Source organism: Anneissia japonica, unplaced genomic scaffold, assembly GCF_011630105.1.
Source record: "Anneissia japonica isolate Jap-2015-1 unplaced genomic scaffold, ASM1163010v1 scaffold520_len173684_cov151, whole genome shotgun sequence".
In the NCBI taxonomy this organism is placed as follows: Eukaryota; Metazoa; Echinodermata; class Crinoidea; order Comatulida; family Comatulidae; genus Anneissia; species Anneissia japonica.
Window position 1 is genome coordinate 145,445 of NW_022728898.1, and position 17,785 is coordinate 163,229.

General features: G+C 33.9%; 2 protein-coding genes across 4 annotated transcripts in view; one reads left to right on the forward strand and one right to left on the reverse strand.

Moving 5' to 3' along the window:
• The window catches only part of LOC117114560, a 3,695-nt gene extending 569 nt beyond the window's left edge, over positions 1 to 3,126 (forward strand). Inside the window, exons 1-2 of one of the 2 annotated variants that reach the window (XM_033258235.1) lie at positions 685 to 945; positions 1,561 to 3,126. In XM_033258235.1, coding sequence (XP_033114126.1) covers positions 846 to 945; positions 1,561 to 2,297 — 837 coding nt within the window. In that variant the 5' untranslated portion in view covers positions 685 to 845 and the 3' untranslated portion in view covers positions 2,298 to 3,126. Of the gene's footprint in view, positions 1 to 684; positions 946 to 1,560 lie in introns of those variants that run through there. The other variant, XM_033258236.1, reaches the window with a different exon arrangement.
• Positions 3,127 to 3,552: 426 nt separating this feature from the next.
• Positions 3,553 to 13,054, reverse strand: LOC117114559. 2 transcript variants are annotated; one of them, XM_033258232.1, is made up of 5 exons: positions 11,837 to 13,054; positions 7,312 to 7,502; positions 6,224 to 6,307; positions 5,972 to 6,048; positions 3,553 to 5,026 (listed from the first exon to the last, which is right to left on the reverse strand). In XM_033258232.1, the coding sequence occupies exons 1-5, from the start codon at positions 12,903 to 12,905 to the stop codon at positions 4,978 to 4,980; spliced, it is 1,470 nt and encodes a 489-aa protein (XP_033114123.1). In that variant the 5' UTR covers positions 12,906 to 13,054; the 3' UTR covers positions 3,553 to 4,977. The 2 variants fall into 2 exon arrangements, with proteins under 2 accessions (XP_033114123.1, XP_033114124.1); XM_033258233.1 differs by having other exon boundaries at positions 11,933 to 13,053.
• Between the last annotated feature and the right edge of the window lie 4,731 nt (positions 13,055 to 17,785).

The window sequence follows — 17,785 nt, forward strand, 5'->3', positions numbered from 1 at the left end:
CCTTCAACCAGTCACCCCCACCCCACCACCGAAAAAAAGAAGACAAACCACAATTCGTCAAGAGCTTTTTACCACGCCCACTTTTGGCCACCCAAGCATATTTCCCCGACCTAGAATTTCAACTTTCCCCTCACTTAGCTTTCCACCCTCAGATTTTAGACACTGGCGCCGCCACTGCAGGTAATGCTGGTTCCTGCCCATTTGTGGTTATTTTATGGATACAGTGTTTTACGGCTAAGTTTAATTTGTTTTTCATTTTCTGCTGTTTTATTATTATTATCACGATAATGAAAATGGTGACGTTGATGACGATGACGACGAGGATATTGATTAAAATCAGGAATAGCTATCAGGATTCCCCAAGTTCATGGTTCATTAGAAAAGAAGGATTTACTGTGTTGGGCTCTGTTTTGGTTCATGAACGAGAATAATGATCACTCATTTGGGTTCTGTTTCTGTAGTAGCCTTGAATATTTCGTACAAAGAAAATAGTCACGTGTCCTCCCAAAAGCAAAATTCACCATTGTGCTATTTTTTGTATACATTTCTGTAAGTTCAAGGAACCTAATTTTATAATTAATTTGTTATAAACAAAAATATATATATACAACAAAATTAGATTAAGAACGACCTTTCTTTACTGATCCCTTTGATGTAGAATTTTAGAGTTCGACACATGAAACGTGAAATAAGGTCATGATCACCAAGACTTTCCATCTTAGCTATATAAATAATCAGCAAAATGAAGATTGAATCAGTAGAATACGAACTGTTATGTGCCAATTACTTGTATAGCTTCTACAGAATTTGAGAAACAAGGAAAGAGTGACGTGAATTACAGTGCAATGACTATATTCCAGCTTCATATCAAACAATTGTTAGGACTGCTTCTTGGATATGCTTGCAATCAATTTGCACAAAGCCACGAAATAACAACACCTGAATGTAAGTAAACTTGTACTTTATTTTTTATTAGTTTGCAATTGAATAAGACATGGTATTTGTTTCATTAGCTTTTCAAATCAAATAGGACTACGTATTGCAAACCTACGCTTGGTATGTTGATAATAAATGAAACAAAATTTTAATATTTTAATTGCTCACTTTGAATACTAAGCTAAGAGGATTTTAGATTTTAAGTTTCTATAAAACGAAGACTCTTGGTTATTTTACTTTAATTTTATAATATTCCCGTGTAAATAAAGAATTGCAAACTTGACAATGGTTTTATTTGGATTTTGAAATATTTGCATAGAGTAAAAATTGGGGGTCTTCGTTTTTTTGGCCTTAGGCCTTCCTTTATGTATAGGGTAATATAATATGGGAAAAACAGTTTACAGCAATAAATTTTGTGTTCTGTTTTACCGACAGGGGTATTGTCGTTTTGTCTTGTTTGTCTTGTGTGTATATTTTACTGAATTTGAAGATATAAATGAAATGAAATAGTTTCTAACACCACTTACCCCATACCAACATAAATTGCATAAGCCATTTCCTATTATTTCCAATATTTTTTCCCATTTTTTTTTATGTTACTGAAACAATTCACTATAATTTCAGTTACGCAAGACGAAGAAGACGGTGCAGAAGGTGGGGAACACCAATGGATCATTACTACGTTAATAGTGGTTGGATTAGTATCGATGACAATTATTCTGGGCCTATGTATTATTGCATTCTATTTGTCGTCTCCTACTCGTGTGAAACCGCCAGGATATGGCATAGATGCTTCAAGAATACCATCTTCACCGGATACAAACCTAGTCCAATACGAGGCACAACTGAAATATTCTGATCAATCTATTGACAGAAGCCACCAAAGCACAAGTTATCCTAGTGCAATTAATCCATTCGTCAATATATTAATGACAGAAGGAGAGAAGAGTGCTCCACAGCCTATCATACCCCAGTGCGATGAACCTGTGCAGTCGATTGCTCCAGAGTTTCCCCGTGATGTTGAATATGGAAGGTCAAATCGATTCAAGAAAGCAGTGAATGATCGCCGAAAACGAGATTTGTTTGAAAATATTCTTAGAAAAACAAAACGTTTGAATCAGTTGCAAACACAGCCTAGTTTATACATACACAATGTTGAAATCAACATTATAATGAACAAAAACTGTCACGAGGCAAATGGGCGAATGGCTGCCGACAATGACCATATAAAGCTGCGTGATCTAGAGTGTGATAATATGGCAAATAACGATATCAGAGAAGTAGTCGAAACCCATTGCACCCAAAAAAATAACGAATATAACACCTCACAAAAATCGTTAGTTTTATATAAAAAGCCATAAAGACTATCGTACTTTGTTACTAAGCATGATATATTGTACTGTATGGTTAAAGTTTGTTTCACATGTAATAGATTTTTTTGATATAACCAAATAGGCACCCACTATGTACTGTATAACAATTTCACCATTTAAAAAACTAATTTATTTAATTTTAATACAATTTTTTTTTAAACTATGCTTTTAATTATTTTATTAACTTAATGAATATCAAGTGAACTTTTTAAAGTACTTTAAATGTTCCTCTTGTATAGTTCTTGACATATTTTATATATTTTAATTTATCGACCAGTTTTAGATGACCAGTTACAATCAATCTTATATCGTGTCGAATTTGTAATAACTATACTTGTTGAGGTAAAATCAAAGTTGTAATGCGAGGGATAGGTAATTCTTTTCCATCATTCTTTTACCGATGACATTGATGATTTTTTTATATTCTGTGTCGTTCTCTTGTTATTTCAATGTCTTATGGGCTCTCTGTGAGAACAGTAGCATGTTAATGAAGCGGTAAACCCAGATTAAAGAATAAATAAATAAAAAATAAATAAAGTACATACGCACAACTTTAGATGTAAATGTTTATTAAGTTGATTACCGGTAACTCATCAAAACATAAATAAAATAAAATGTGTATGTCTAGGTGATAGTATTATGAACCACTGAAATGTGGTATATTTCTTAAGATAGTTGCTATATAGTATTCGTTTTGGTTGTTCACTCATTGACCAATAAGCAAAGTAAACAGATTGGTTTGAGCTCAGGTGAGGTTTCCTATGCATTTGTTTTGAATGAAAGTTACAACTGTAATAAAGATTTATGCTTACTAGTATTGAATAGTTGGATTTGTGTGTGTGTGTGTGTGTGTGTGTGTATTTGTAACAGCAGGAAAAAGTAAAAATATAAAGTAAACGATGCGTGAAAACCAAGTATGTAAATTATGTGGAAAATTCCAAGGCAGCATGTGTTACATACCGTACAGTACTAGAACCCCCGTTGGGTCACCCCTAAGAGAAACTTTTTTTGGTCGTGAAGGTGTCCCCTTTAGAGAGTTCAACTGCTTGTTAAGTGTTGTGCCTTCAAGTAATTTTTGCTGTAACTGAAACACTTTAGTGGATATTAAGTTAAGGAGATGGTTGTCATTCCTATACTGGATATATTAACATTACATTACAAAACACATTGTATAGATAAATGCATGGGTGGATAGACAGTCAAACGAACAGATAAATACATAGACAGATAAGCAAATCAAATATAGGTGCAAAATAATAAAATTCTACTAATAATTTTCCATATTGTTTAATTATATTTTCAATATATTACTATTTTTACAATTATTACTACTACATAAATTTCATAACCATGGTGAATGTAGATTTCACAATACTTCCAGCGATGTAATTACATGACATTGCGAGCAGGTGCGGACTGAGACCGAAATTGTTACTGGTTCAGTAACAAGATGAGTTACATTTGGGGCTGGGGGAGAGCTAATGTTTTAAAATTATGTAGTACTATTCGATATTACTATACCTCATATAATATGAAAGGATGCGTTGTGGTCGTCACTACTTCCCTGTGCGTACCATTTTTAGGCCTACACAATCGAATACTGCACCTTCGCCTATATGTAAAGCTTAAGCTTAATCTGCATAATTTTACCCTCACGGATTGAAATGACTAATGTAGATGGATGGTTTGTGGTTTAATATTTATGAGATACAGTAAAACAATTCAACATGGTTGTATTTTGGTAAAGCAGTGAGTTTTACTTCACGTCAAGAGAACTTCACGTCCGAATTATCCAACACTTCATGAAGTATATTTACTACTTCACCTCAAACCAATTTGAATACTATTAGATTCCATTTCTGAGCACTTTAGACACATATTTTTATATAGATGCAGTTATATATTATATTTTGTTCAGTGATAATTATCTCAATTATTATTTTCCTTTTCTAAGATAAGGTGGTCATTCCACAACCGATTGAAAGGTAGGTCGATCCTCCCTTGTTGAAAGTATGCTTGCTCGGATTATAATCCCATTGCTAATGAAGTACTTACACCATTAATGCTGGGGTCCCAAGTCTCACACAGGTTACGGGAATCTCCCACAAACAAGCAAGATCTCACAGAAAATAACCAATCCAATAATACTTGAATGAATACTACTTCATTATTAATTGTCTCACAGAATTCAGTGCTGATGGGTATCAGCATGTGCAGCAACATAAAATTAGATGTGTTACAGTATGAAAGCTAAAACTAATGTAGATCTCCCAGAAGTGAATTCTTGCAGCTTGGGACCCCTGTTGATGGGTAGAGCGGGACATGGGGCATGAATCCTGTTTCATCCCTGTTTTCCAAATGCATGTTCCTTTAAAGCATCAACATCTACATAACCTGTTTGCTTATATGGTGCAACTGCATGCATTCTATCCACTTGCAATTTCAGTATGAAAGAGTCCATAAAAAATATCATTATCACCTTGTTGATATCCAAACACTATGGCAAAACTATCTGTGTTTACAATTTGTTGAGAATTCACGCTCCCTTTAAATTGCCTTTGACTTCAGTAAGAATGATCTTAATCCCTTATTAATACAAGTACTGTACTGTTTAATATGGTCAAATCTCTTACTGTTTGCTTATAGTGCTACTGCAAAATCTCAGGAATCATTTGCACTTCGACTCTAATTCATCCAGTAATCTCTTAATTCCTTTGCTAATTCCAGAGTTAAGATCAAAACACTCATGTATTATAATATTTAAAAATTAAAAGTAGGGAAAAGGGCAGTTCTAAATACGGTAATAGCTGGGTGACACTAAATGCTAATAGCGGAACAATGTGGTTGATGCCAAGGCATATTAGTGAGCTTTCGATTGCACGACTATGGTAGGACGTAGAACTAACGACGTCACTAAATGTCATCTGTGCATGCGAGAACATTAAGGTCACCTCATCGAATAGGTTCTGGAACGCAATTTGGCCAAATCCACGTACGCAGAGAACGTAGGACGCTAGGTAGGACGGTAACGCATGAGTGATTCCATTCCAGCGTCGCTTCGTCGCACAAATCGAAAGTTCCCTATTATAAAGCCCTGTTAGGACTACCAAATTTTATTTGAAAAAAAAAAAAAAAACATTTGACAATGACATCACATCATGACTATATATAGGCACATCATGACTATATATAGGCACACCATGACTATATTATATGGGCATGCAACAGATTTTTTCATCAAATAAAAGTTGATAGTCTAGACAAAGCTGAAAATTGGTCAACGGATCAAACATTGACTGTACAGAACACATTCGCAGCTCTAGACAATCATGTATGGATTATGAATCCCAGTAAATTTCTACGCCTTTGAACTATAAATTGTCACAGTTTAATGCATTATAATTATCATTATCATAATCGTAATAACGGTTGCCACCACCAATATGTTCCTAGAGAGGAAGGGATAGTGTTCCTCTACCTACCATACGTCCCAAGGGTCATAAAACCTGGCAGTTTTATAAATTTTTAATCTCTTATTTTTTTGGCTGCTGCTGGGGAAGTGGGGAGGGGAGGAGAGAGAGAACGCATTTTTGCACACCCTGTTTATGTCACTGTAATACATAAAACAACTCATTTAAAAAAATTATTAAAAATAAGGATACATTTGCTGGGCAAGATCTTGAACTGGCTCCATCATCTTATTCAGCTGTTCACATTTTGCCATCAAAGAATACATAGCCTATAGTTACCAACAAGAAAAGTTAAACAATATTAAATCCATGTCATTGAAAATATTGTTTACCCACCTGTGAAGGAACGATCTTCTGGTTTCCTTTATCCTGGACTAAGCATAGATTAATATTGTATTGTTCCTTTGATAATTCTTTTAGTCATTAATGCTTCAGTGGACTTACCTTGACACTTTGATCTACTGTAAAGCCGACTTTATCAGCTGCATGTTTGTAAGTCTGAATGTGGCCAACAGTAATTGCAGACATCTAAAGAATAAAGCATCAATTAATACATTATCATAGGGTATTACAGTATTAAGATAAATGCAATCATTACTATCAACAAAGGCTTGTGCAATCAAACACATAATATTATCGATTCTTATAATTCAATGATTTTATTTAACAGAGTACTTCAGGTTTAAAAGATGCAATACATAGCTGCTTACTGTATTAATTTGTGAGTTGTGTTGTATGCTAGAGGTTAATGTCATATCAAGAAATTAATATACGAAATTATAGTATGGCAAAAATTTGTGTTTAGAGTTTCTGTTAAGTTTTAACACCTTTACAATAACAAAGATTCTGAGTTGATATACATAGATTAAGGTTTGTTTTTTTTTTATTTTTTTTTTTTTAGAATTGACAAGGAAAACTTAAAGAAAATGTATCAGTTGTTTATCTTCAGGGATTATTTACTATTTTTTCAGACATTTCAAAATTATATGCATTGTTCTCAACGTACAGGGACATGATTCAAGATACTATAGACATTAAAATACCACAAGACTCAGTTTGTGATGACATCTTACTACAGTAAGAATCTTTAAATAAAAATTTGGGAATACAAGATATTTTCCTAGCAACAATAATACGTATACAGTATTAGTTTCAGACATTAAAGACTTTCATAAAAAAAAAAGTCTTTAAAATATGCAATAGAAAAAATTTATTTTATGCAGTAATTATTACAAAAAATAACACTAACAATAACTACCATTATCTTAATTATAATTACCGGTATTAAAATAGATATTTAATTATCATATATTATCATTTAATATGCATTATTGTTATCAATTATTATGTAATAAATAAAATAATAATAAATAGACAATAATAATTATTGTTATATCAATAACATACAGTAATGAAAATAATAATAATAATAATAATAATAATAATAATAATAATAGTAATAATAATAATTAACAATCTGTACAGAACCCTACTCTTGCATGTCACCACCACCACCATTACAGTTAACTCACATTGTGTATACTACCAGTCAGGTTTCCTAGCATTAAGTCTAGGCTGTCTGCTACTTTTACACAGTGCTTCTCAATGTCTGTGATTACAGCTGGGTCGATTGGTGGAATAGCAGTCCTTGAGAATGACTCTGCCCGTGATGGCAACAGAGGAGTGTCTGGGGCAGAAGCTGTCACAGAGCTTGCTGGTGAACCTAAAAATAAGTAAAAAATGTATGTTGGCTAAATATTATACCTGAGCAAAGTTTAAAAATTTACATACAGTAGGGATTCCAATAGCAAAAACTGATGCATATTGCATGGAAAAACCTATGCAATGCTTTCAAAATAAAACTACAAATATCTTTTAGGCGATCCTTTTTTATACCTTGTTTTGCGAACTTATTTTGTTTTTAAAGATCGTCAGAGGAACGCAGAAAAAAATAAAATAAAATTTTGCCTTCTCTTATTTAGCAAACAGTTTTGCCAAAAACATTAGGACGACAAAATTCCATTGGTGAATGAAACAGAACAGTGTACTGTAGTAATCGGAGGGTTAAATGCTTTTGTCATATAATTGGAAAACATTTCAAGGCAGAGGCAGGTGTACTGTAATGAAAATAAAGAAAAACTTTTTTTTTTTTTTTTTTTTTGAATTATTGCACTTCTGAGGATTTTATTACTAGCCTAGTCGAATCTGTGGACTTCATCCAATCTGCTTACCCCTTTGCTGGCATCGTTATCGCAGGGGATTTTAACCGGATAGATGTCACCCAAATCAAGTGTAAATCAATGGTCCAAGTTGTCAATCATGCTACTCGTGGTAATGCTATACTTGACAAAATTTTCACAAACATCCACAAGGAATATAACTCACCTCAAATAATTGCACCTCTAGGAATGAGTGATCACAATGGAATTTTATGGCAATCTAAACTAATAAAAAAAGCTAACAGCACACGATCTAGGTTGGTCAGACCTATGAAAGAATCGGCAATTAATAGCTTTGGACACTGGATCACCACACACAAATGGACTGAAATAAATAATGCCAACTGCTCCCAAGCAAAGTGTGATGCCTTCTATCATCAACTAAAACAAGCGATAGATCACTTTTTTCCATCCAAATTGGTCAAAAGCCATGTCAACGACAAACCGTGGATGAACAGTACTATTAAATCATTAATCAAGAAAAGACAAAAATTGCATGCCAACAATAACCCACGATGGAAAGATGTTCGAAACCAAATTAATATAATGTCGCAAAAATCCAAGTTCCAATTTTACCATGAGCGCATTAGAAATTTGAGAACTACAAATCCTGCAAAATGGTATCGTGAGATCAAAATTATGACTAATAAAAAGTCTGACCAAACTACTATCAACCCCCCTCCGGATGTGGATCCTGAGGATTACTTAGCAGTAGCTAATGCTATCAATGATGCATTTGTTGCGACTTCCTTTAACGTAGAACCACTCAACACCAAATCTCTACCAGCATATCTACCGTCTAAGAGGCCGCTACCGCAAATAGAAGAGTTTGAGGTCTTCAACTGTCTAAAACACATAAATCAAACTAAAGCATCAGGTCCTGATGGTCTTCCCGCTCGCATTATTCGCGAGTTTGCCTGTGAACTTTCTACCCCTCTCACTGAAATTCTTAACTCCTCCTTTAAAGAAGGCAAAGTTCCAAACCAATGGAAAAAAGCTGTTGTTGTACCAATACCCAAATCTTCACCAGCCACTTGGAACAAACTTAGACCAATATCATTAACTGATCATTTTTCCAAAGTAGCTGAACACTTTATTTCGAACTGGCTTCTTAACGACATCAAAGACAAGATCGATGAAAACCAGTTTGGAAATAGAAGTGGCATGTCCACCTGTCATTATCTCATCAAGTTAATTAACAATTTATGCAGTCACTCAGACAATGCTAAAGCTCACAGTTCTGTTGTTATTACAGATTTTTCAAAGGCCTTTGATATCTTAAACCATAACATATTGATGCGTAAACTCATTGATCTAAATGTTAATGCCTTTCTGCTCCCTTGGATTGGGGATTTCTTAAACAATAGAAGCCAATCAGTGAGATACAAAGGCACCTTATCTGAACCAAAATTGTTAAATGGGGGTGTCCCACAAGGGACAAAATTAGGCCCATTATGCTTCATGGTCCAGATAAATGATGCCTTAACTAATCTTAACAATCAACAACATTTGGTTCTTAAATATGTTGATGACATGACATTGATAATTAATTCTATTGGTAGGAACCCAACAAACAATGCTCAACAATTGGTTGACGTCCTGGAAAACTGGTCAGCTAACAATGGCTTGTCTCTTAACGTGAATAAGTGTGCCCATATGCAAGTGTGTTTCATGAAAACACCCCCCTTAATACCAAATATTACTATTAACAATGTTTCACTCCAAGAAGTTCAAATAATTAAAGTACTAGGTATCATTATCTCTAACGATCTTAAATGGAATTCACATATATCTGACTTAGTTAAAAGAGCTAATGGGAAGCTTTTCATGTTGAAACTACTAAAAAAATTCCACCTGTCCTGGGAAGAACTGATTATAGTTTATAAAGGATATGTAAGATCTCTCTTAGAATATGGTGTCCCTGTGTGGAATGCGGGTCTCACTCTTGAATTGAGCTCTATGCTTGAAAACGTCCAAAAACGAGCCTTCAGGATTATTTTGGGAAACCAATATGATCATTATGATCAAGCACTTTCACTGTTGAATATAGAAAAATTATGTAAACACAGAGAAAGCTTATGTCTCAAATTTGCACAGAAGCTTGCCCATCACCCAATATTTCAAACCTGGCTACCCAAACAAAGGCACGAGTTAGTTAAATACAATCTTAGAAACTCAAAGGATCACTCCACTTTATGCTCGAAAACAGAACGGTTCCGAAGAAGCCCGATACCTTACTTTGTTAAACTTTTGAACAAGTAACATTATTTATACATTTGTAAATTTTGATCAATAATGATCCAATCAATTTTTATGTCCACTCTGGTTGAGGGATATCGGAATAAGACTTGGTGTTGATGTGATCATTTGAGTTTCTGTCTTGTAATTTGATTTAATGTACTGTCTAATTTTTTGATATATCCATGTTTAAATTTGATTTAATGTTGATGTGATCAATTTAGTTTACATCTCTTTTTACTCGTTTTTACCTGTAATCGTGTAATTTCGCTTTTTAATGTACTGTTTTAATGACCCCAACCAGGGCAATGTAAATAATGTGCAATTTAGATTCGTCTACAATACATTATACTGCCTTCTGTTCCCCCGTTATTTATTTATTCACTTACTCATTTTTTATGGTAATTTTGTTATTTTTATGACATAATTGTAATTTTAACTTTTTTTGCCTGAATTTTGTATATTGAATATTGAATAAATCCATGAATGAAGTAGTAATCAACCTAGTAATTCTAGTCTATTAACTGTGTCATAAATGACTGTACTGTAGGGTTTATGTTTATCAAATTACGGTACCGTTGCATGGCAATTACCTGTAGTAGATCATCTACAATCGGAAGTGATTTAAGTGCTCTGTCGCAACTAGTTTTACCTACATGCTTATACAGTAGTTGCTTGTAGTTAAGGGTGAAAGTATAAGCGCTACCAGCAACTATTTGAGGTCAGTTGAGTGGGGCTGCAACAGTGACATACTGTAAAGCTTGCTTAAAACACCAATGGTTCACTTGGAATCATGATCTATCATGCTTATACATACATTAGGTTAATACAAACATTAAGCCAGGCCAGAGTTTAGCAATTTGGACCAAATAGTAAAAACTGGGAGGAATAATCTCTAATGACTCACTTACAAATCTAACAACAAAAAAAAAATAAAAATTACTGTGAGAGACTCTAATAACTACAGTATGACAAAACAAAATGCATTAAACCAAGAAATACTGCAAAAGCTAGCAACACACATTTTTAACAAAACTATAATAAATCAAAAGCTGATGCCATATAGAATGTTGATTTGTGTAAACTTCACTTTTAACTTTCTGCTATAAACTTTGACATGTACAGTACTGCAGTTCCAATGTAATGCAATACTTTTTCAAACCTTGTTTCGCGAACCCACCGCCCACAACAGAAAAATGGAAATGTTTTTTTCTTTACTGTTATTACGCACGTTGCTGCCTTGAAATCTCCAAAAATAAGCCAGTATATTTCTTCCTAATAAAATTATATAAATTTAAATCATTTATAACCATCTCATTACTACACTGTTTACATTCAACAATAGAATTTTATTTCCTCCTCCGTCTGAATGTTTTTGGCAAACCCTTTTTTTTTCTGCACTCCTTTGACGATCTTAAAAAAAATAAGTTCACGAAACAAGGTATAAAAAGTCTTGCCTAATCTGCAACAAAGGATTTGCCTCGGCTACCTGCCTCAGTATTCACTCTGTAGGGATATTTTACTTAATCAAATCATTTTGGTTAATTTCCATACGGGTAGCATGCAGACACCAAGCTATTCTCAAGATATCTGATCTTACCCCTTGATGATGCCATAGGGCTCGCACTTTGGCGTATTTTCTCCATAATATCATCAGCTACAAAAGAAATCATTTCCCCTTCCCTTGTTATCGTACCGTGTAATGTTTGCCCACTTGGGTTTATTAAATCAGCCATTGAACTTGAGCTGTACGGTGTGAGGACTTCCCATGTATCAATATCTGTCATTAGTTTGTCTTTAGGGCTTCCGATTGGTGGTTCACTCACACCATGAAGAAGGTTTGTTGCAACAATACTAGGGCCTTTTGTGATCAAGTTACCAAGTTGTTTTCGCATATCATTAATGTAATCAATCCGGGACTTTGGCGACAACATCTCTGGGATTTCAATGCCACCTAAATCAATGATGCGTTCCCCTTTAAATTTCTCCTCTTCATCTGAATCAGAGTCAACATCTGATTGGCGTTCATCATTCTTGGTTTCTGTGCAAGCCCTTGAAACTTTAGTGTTACTGCTAGCAGAAAACAAACCAAAAGGCATTTTATTAGATAGACCTGCATTTCCACTATTCTCTGCAACTAACATTTTTTCTTTATTTGTTTCTGAAGCAACTTGGCTTCCGTCTACACCCTGTACTAGGCCTAAGCCTGATGTATGTTTAGGTTTAGGGTTAGCAGTAGTTATGTGTTCATCAGGATTTAAAATACTGTTCGTTGCACACTCGTTTGATGTACTAGGTCCATCTGTGTTAACAAGGTTGTCCTTTGCTTCCAAAAATTTATTGTCAAGATCTGACACTCTGCTGTTCAAATTCACATTCTGAGATGCTTTAATTTCTTGATTATTATCATTTTCTTGTGTAATTTTCACATCTTTAGACATTTTTGTGATCTCACGTATACCGTCATTAGTAACTTCCTTTGGTGAAGTATCATTAAAATTATTACTATCAAATAATCGTAGGCCGCTGTTGTCATCTTCGTTCCATGGATCCTCGGTAGAGATAACACGTTCTCCTCCGCCGGTACAGTCACCTGCTGAACTTGTCACAGACGTGGTGGGGAGCCTAGGCCCAGTATTATTGCTTTCACAAACTGTGTTGTCATCCATATTGACGCCGGTATCCCTCAAATTATTCACAAAAGTATTAGCATGTTCGTTTTTTCTTTTACAATTATCCCAATTATCACGAACTTTGAACCATCCCTTTCATAAAAACAACTGACTTTCTCAGTCGGCTGATGCTATTGGCACTGCCGCAGTGCAAAAAAACAAAGCTGCTGTTTTCTATCGGCACTGCCGCAGTGCCAAAAAGTTGTTTTTTCTATCGGCACTGCCGCAGTGCGAATAAGCTACTGTTTTATATCGGCACTGCCACAGTGCGAAAAAAAGCTGTTAATTTTTCTATCGGCATATTGCCGCAGGGCGAAAAAAGCTCCGATTTCCTTTCGGCACTGCCGCAGTGCCAAAACACGGCAGTTTTTTTATAAAATAATAATAATAATAATAATAATAATAATAATAATAATAATAATAATAATAATAATAATAATAATAAGCATAATATTAAATCAAAATAGATGTAAAATCTGTTTTCTTTTTTTCAATAAAATGTTACCTATTTTTATTCTGTTTCAAAAAATAATCTTATAAATTATAAGTTTCATTGTAAGTTCTATTAGAATTTAATCCACATAATTTATGTTTTTAACTACTAAAGCATTTAAACAATTCATTAGGCCTAACGCTGGATGAAAATGTAAAACAAAACAAAAGCAAAAAACAAAAAGTAAAGCATCGACAAAGTGTTTTCATGCATGCAAATGCTAATACTATCGCGCGATTACCGCGTATTTTTTGTAAGCCGAGCTCAGGATGGTTCACAAAAGGTGACGAATCCGTCGAAATGCAGTATAAATAAACTGCAATTATTTAAATTATTTTCACACGAAATTCACGAGTTTATTAATTATTATAATCTTAATTAATATCTTCAATTAGTTAATTACTAATTGATTAATAGATTGATATAGAAATTGTGACCTATAAGTACAATTTATTAATATATTTTAATTAATAAATAAAAGAATCCTGCAATAAATTTTTCAGGTAAGAAATTGGTATAAAAAAGTAGTAATTTTTCAATCGCAATTTTCGTATTTGCCAGTTCATGGAAATAGCGATGATAAACATATAATAAATAGCAGATAATAAACGTAACAGAGGAGAAAATTCTGATCAGAATGAAGAAAAGAAACTTCGCCTCCACCAGGACCCAAACCTGTCTCTTATACACATCTAGATGTGTATAAGAGACAGGTTNGGTTGATGCCTATTTCTGACCTGAAAAAAATCGTTGCAGGATCCTTGTATTTATTAATTAAAATATGCCTATATATTAAAGGTCCACTGATTAATCTCAGATAAGATAGTATAATACATACTCCAAGTATCGAAATACACGCCATCGTGTCGGGATTCCATATTTCGACATTAATTATGTCATCATATGATGACATATACAATGTCCTATGATGACATAATTAATATCGAATGATATTTTAATATCGAATGACACAATTAATATCGAAATATTGAATCCCGACACGATGGTGTGCATTTCGATACTTGGAGTATGTATTATACTATCTTATAGGTCACAATGTTTATATCAATCTATTAATTAATTAATAATTAACTAATTATTAAGATATTTGTAAGTTCGTGTGAAAAGTATTTAAATAATTGCAGTATATTTATACAGCATTTCGACGGATTTGTCACCTTGTGTGAACCATCCTGAGCTATGCTTACCAAAATACGCATTAATCTCGCGATAGTATTAGCATAGTTTGCTTTTGTTGTTTTACATTTACATCCAGCGTTAGGCCCACTGAATTTTATAATGCTTAAATAATTGAAAACATAAATTATTTGGTTTAAATTAGGCCTATCATAGAATTTACAATGAAACTTTTATGTTATAAGAAGATTTTACATTGACGATGTAATTTGATTTAATATGCTGAATCATTAATAATGGTATATACCTATTATATATTTCTATAAATTAATCAACAAATGTCTGATTAATCACACTATCGTAAATAGGCCTATTGAAGTATGAAGTATTATTAATTCTTTATTTAAGCATTATTCGAGAACCTTCATTCTTCTTATTATTATTATTATTATTATTATTATTATTATTATTTTATATATATTATTTATTTTGAAAACATGAATTAGCCTATGTGAATAAAATTATCACAGAAAATGAACTTATAATATATAAGATTATTTTTTAAACAGAATCAAATACAGTACGGTAGAAAACATTCTTATTTAATTTTATTTAATATGCTGATTATTATTATCTCATTAATCAAACTATCGTAAAATTATTATTATATTATTATTATTATTAATATTATTATTATTATTTGTTTACTTTTTGTTTTATGTATACATGTATGCCTAGGCTTAATATAATGTATATATTTAATAGTTTAATTAGAAATAATTATAATTATTAATTGTAAAACATACATAATATTATGTTAACAATAATATGGGCTAGGCTAGACCTAATCAATTATTGATAATAATGTCAGTTATCGATAAAAAACATCGATTTGCTTAATTAACAGCAGCTTTTCCCACTGTGGCAGTGCCGATAGTAAACAGCAGCTTTTTGGAACTGCGGTAGTGCCGATAGAAAACAGCAGCCTTTTTTCGCACTTCGGCAGTGTCAAATCGGCACTGCAGCAGTGCCGATAGCCACTACCGTTACGATCAACTATTGCCCCGGCGTCACTAATTTGGATCAAGATGGCACGTACGAAATTATCTTCAATCACTTCCTGATTTCAAGACGTGCACATGACAATCGGGACACACGTACCTCCCTTATTCAAGTGTTGACGTTGGGAACGTTTTACCTTCGTATCATGCACGATAATACTTTCTTCCTATTTACTATTTGTATATGTTATTTTTTTTTTTAAAGAAATATCGTACCGACATCATCTAGTTTTCTACACTGATTTAAAAGTGTATGGGTAGACTTGCAGGGTCTTTGTTAGATTTATATCACCATAAGCTATAAAATTGTGTAAAATATAAGCCTGAATCTGTACTTACATCAGTGGCGTATCTACTCCCCCTCCCCGAAAATTAGTTAAAAATCACCTTTATTTTGCGAATTCGCGCCCCTTTGTTCGGGTGCTTAAATTAAACATAGGCCTGCAATGAAACTCAAATTGGCTATATTAATAATATTTTTATTCAAACGGGGCGCTTAAGGAAATTTTCACGTTAGGAGGGGCGGTTTTTCGAGAGGAGCGCTTATTCGCGCGAGTACGGTATATATTTAATAATTTAATTAGAAATAATTATAATTATTAATTATAATAATATACAGTATAATATAATATTAACAATAATATAGGCTAGGCTAGACCTGTGGCAGTACCCGATAGAGATTTCGGCCTTATACCCTCCATGGTTACACCAACAAGGGTACAGTCACTTTATAATCATGAACCTCCGATGAAGGCCTATCTTTAAACAGGTCTTAAACTGACATGTTGTTAATTCAGGAGTGGCGCCAGCACCCCCTCCCCACCTACCCGTCGTGGAGTGCTGCCCCTGTCTCTTATACACATCTAGATGTGTATAAGAGACAGATACTCCCCGACGGGGAGAACAATTCGTCGGAGAGAAAAAAAATTATATGTATTTTCTACATATTAGTAGACTCTAAAATCGATTAAATAAGCCTTTGAAACCAACTGAATTGTTACAATTTTCGGGGGCTTCGTCCCCTGTACCACTTTCGAAACCTTTTATTAGTTTAATCGAAGCTCGACCACGCCCACATTGCTTTCGTCGGGGAAATCTGACCCCTCGTCAGGGGCATCGGCCCCCTCGTCTGGGACCTCGGCCCCCATGTCGGGCAAATCCTGGCGCCACCCCTTGTTATATCACGGGGGAATTAGTTAATTACTACAAATTGGACGTGAAAAAGCGGCCTATTTATCTTATTATCGCTTTTATGTTGTTTTTCTTTAATAGTGTTGTGCGCCTATAATATTAGTTTGACGTAGCTAACTGTGCACCATCTCCGCGTCTGATCGATTTTAGATTGGTTGTCGAAAGATATCCATGCGAACTTTTAAGGTGGTCGCTTAATGTATCATAAGAAAATACAGGAAGTCAAGAAGTGTTCTCAGTCGTTATACAGTAGGGCTTAGTGGTGGAGAAATATCAAATACACTGATTAGACAAACGGGACCATATGAGTGTGAGGGAGGTGATAATAGGCCCTACGTACGATAGGTGGTCGCACAGGGAGGTTAAACTGTACCGTATTATACCAGAGTAGGCCTAATTTATACTCTATATATACCAAATAATTCTGTAGTAAATTGCATTATTTTCATTTGTTACCTTTTTTAACCAGGAAATTACCATGATTATATAACAAAATTTTCTTTCTTTTTTTAAAAATCTATTATAAGGCCTACACCACAACATCCGAGATTTATTTATAAGAGGTTGCCTTAAACTATTATATTTTTTCAAAGTTATTAATTAATAAAGTACAGAATATGAGAGTGATTTTTTTTTCAATTTATAGTAATTAAGGAAAAATATAGCCTATGGGTGCTGTAGACCTAGTCCTATTTGGTGTGTGTACTAGGGGTGCAGGTCAACTCGGCCAAAAGTCAACTCGGACACAGTAAACTCGGCCACAAATCAACTCGGCCACAAGTCAACTCGGCCACAAATCAACTCGGTCACAAAAAGTTCGGCTACAGCAAACTCGTCCACAAGCCAACTCGGCCACAAATCAACTCGGCCACAAGTCAACTCGGCCACAAGTCAACTCGCCCACAAGTTATTTAATGTAAATCTCTGTAGTTTTTGCATCCTTTTTCTTCAATATAATGATTAAAATACAGTATATTTTAGTAAAACAGGACCAC

Excerpts from the sequence above, each read along its gene's own strand:
- LOC117114559 (XM_033258232.1), bottom strand. The coding sequence starts at position 12,905 with ATGGATGACAACACAGTTTGTGAAAGCAATAATACTGGGCCTAGGCTC. Across the intron at positions 6,308-7,311 it reads TGACTGGTAGTATACACAAT|ATGTCTGCAATTACTGTTGG; the intron begins GTGAGTTAACTG and ends TTTATTCTTTAG. Across the intron at positions 5,027-5,971 it reads CAAGATCTTGCCCAGCAAAT|CAAAGGAATTAAGAGATTAC; the intron begins GTATCCTTATTT and ends CTCTGGAATTAG.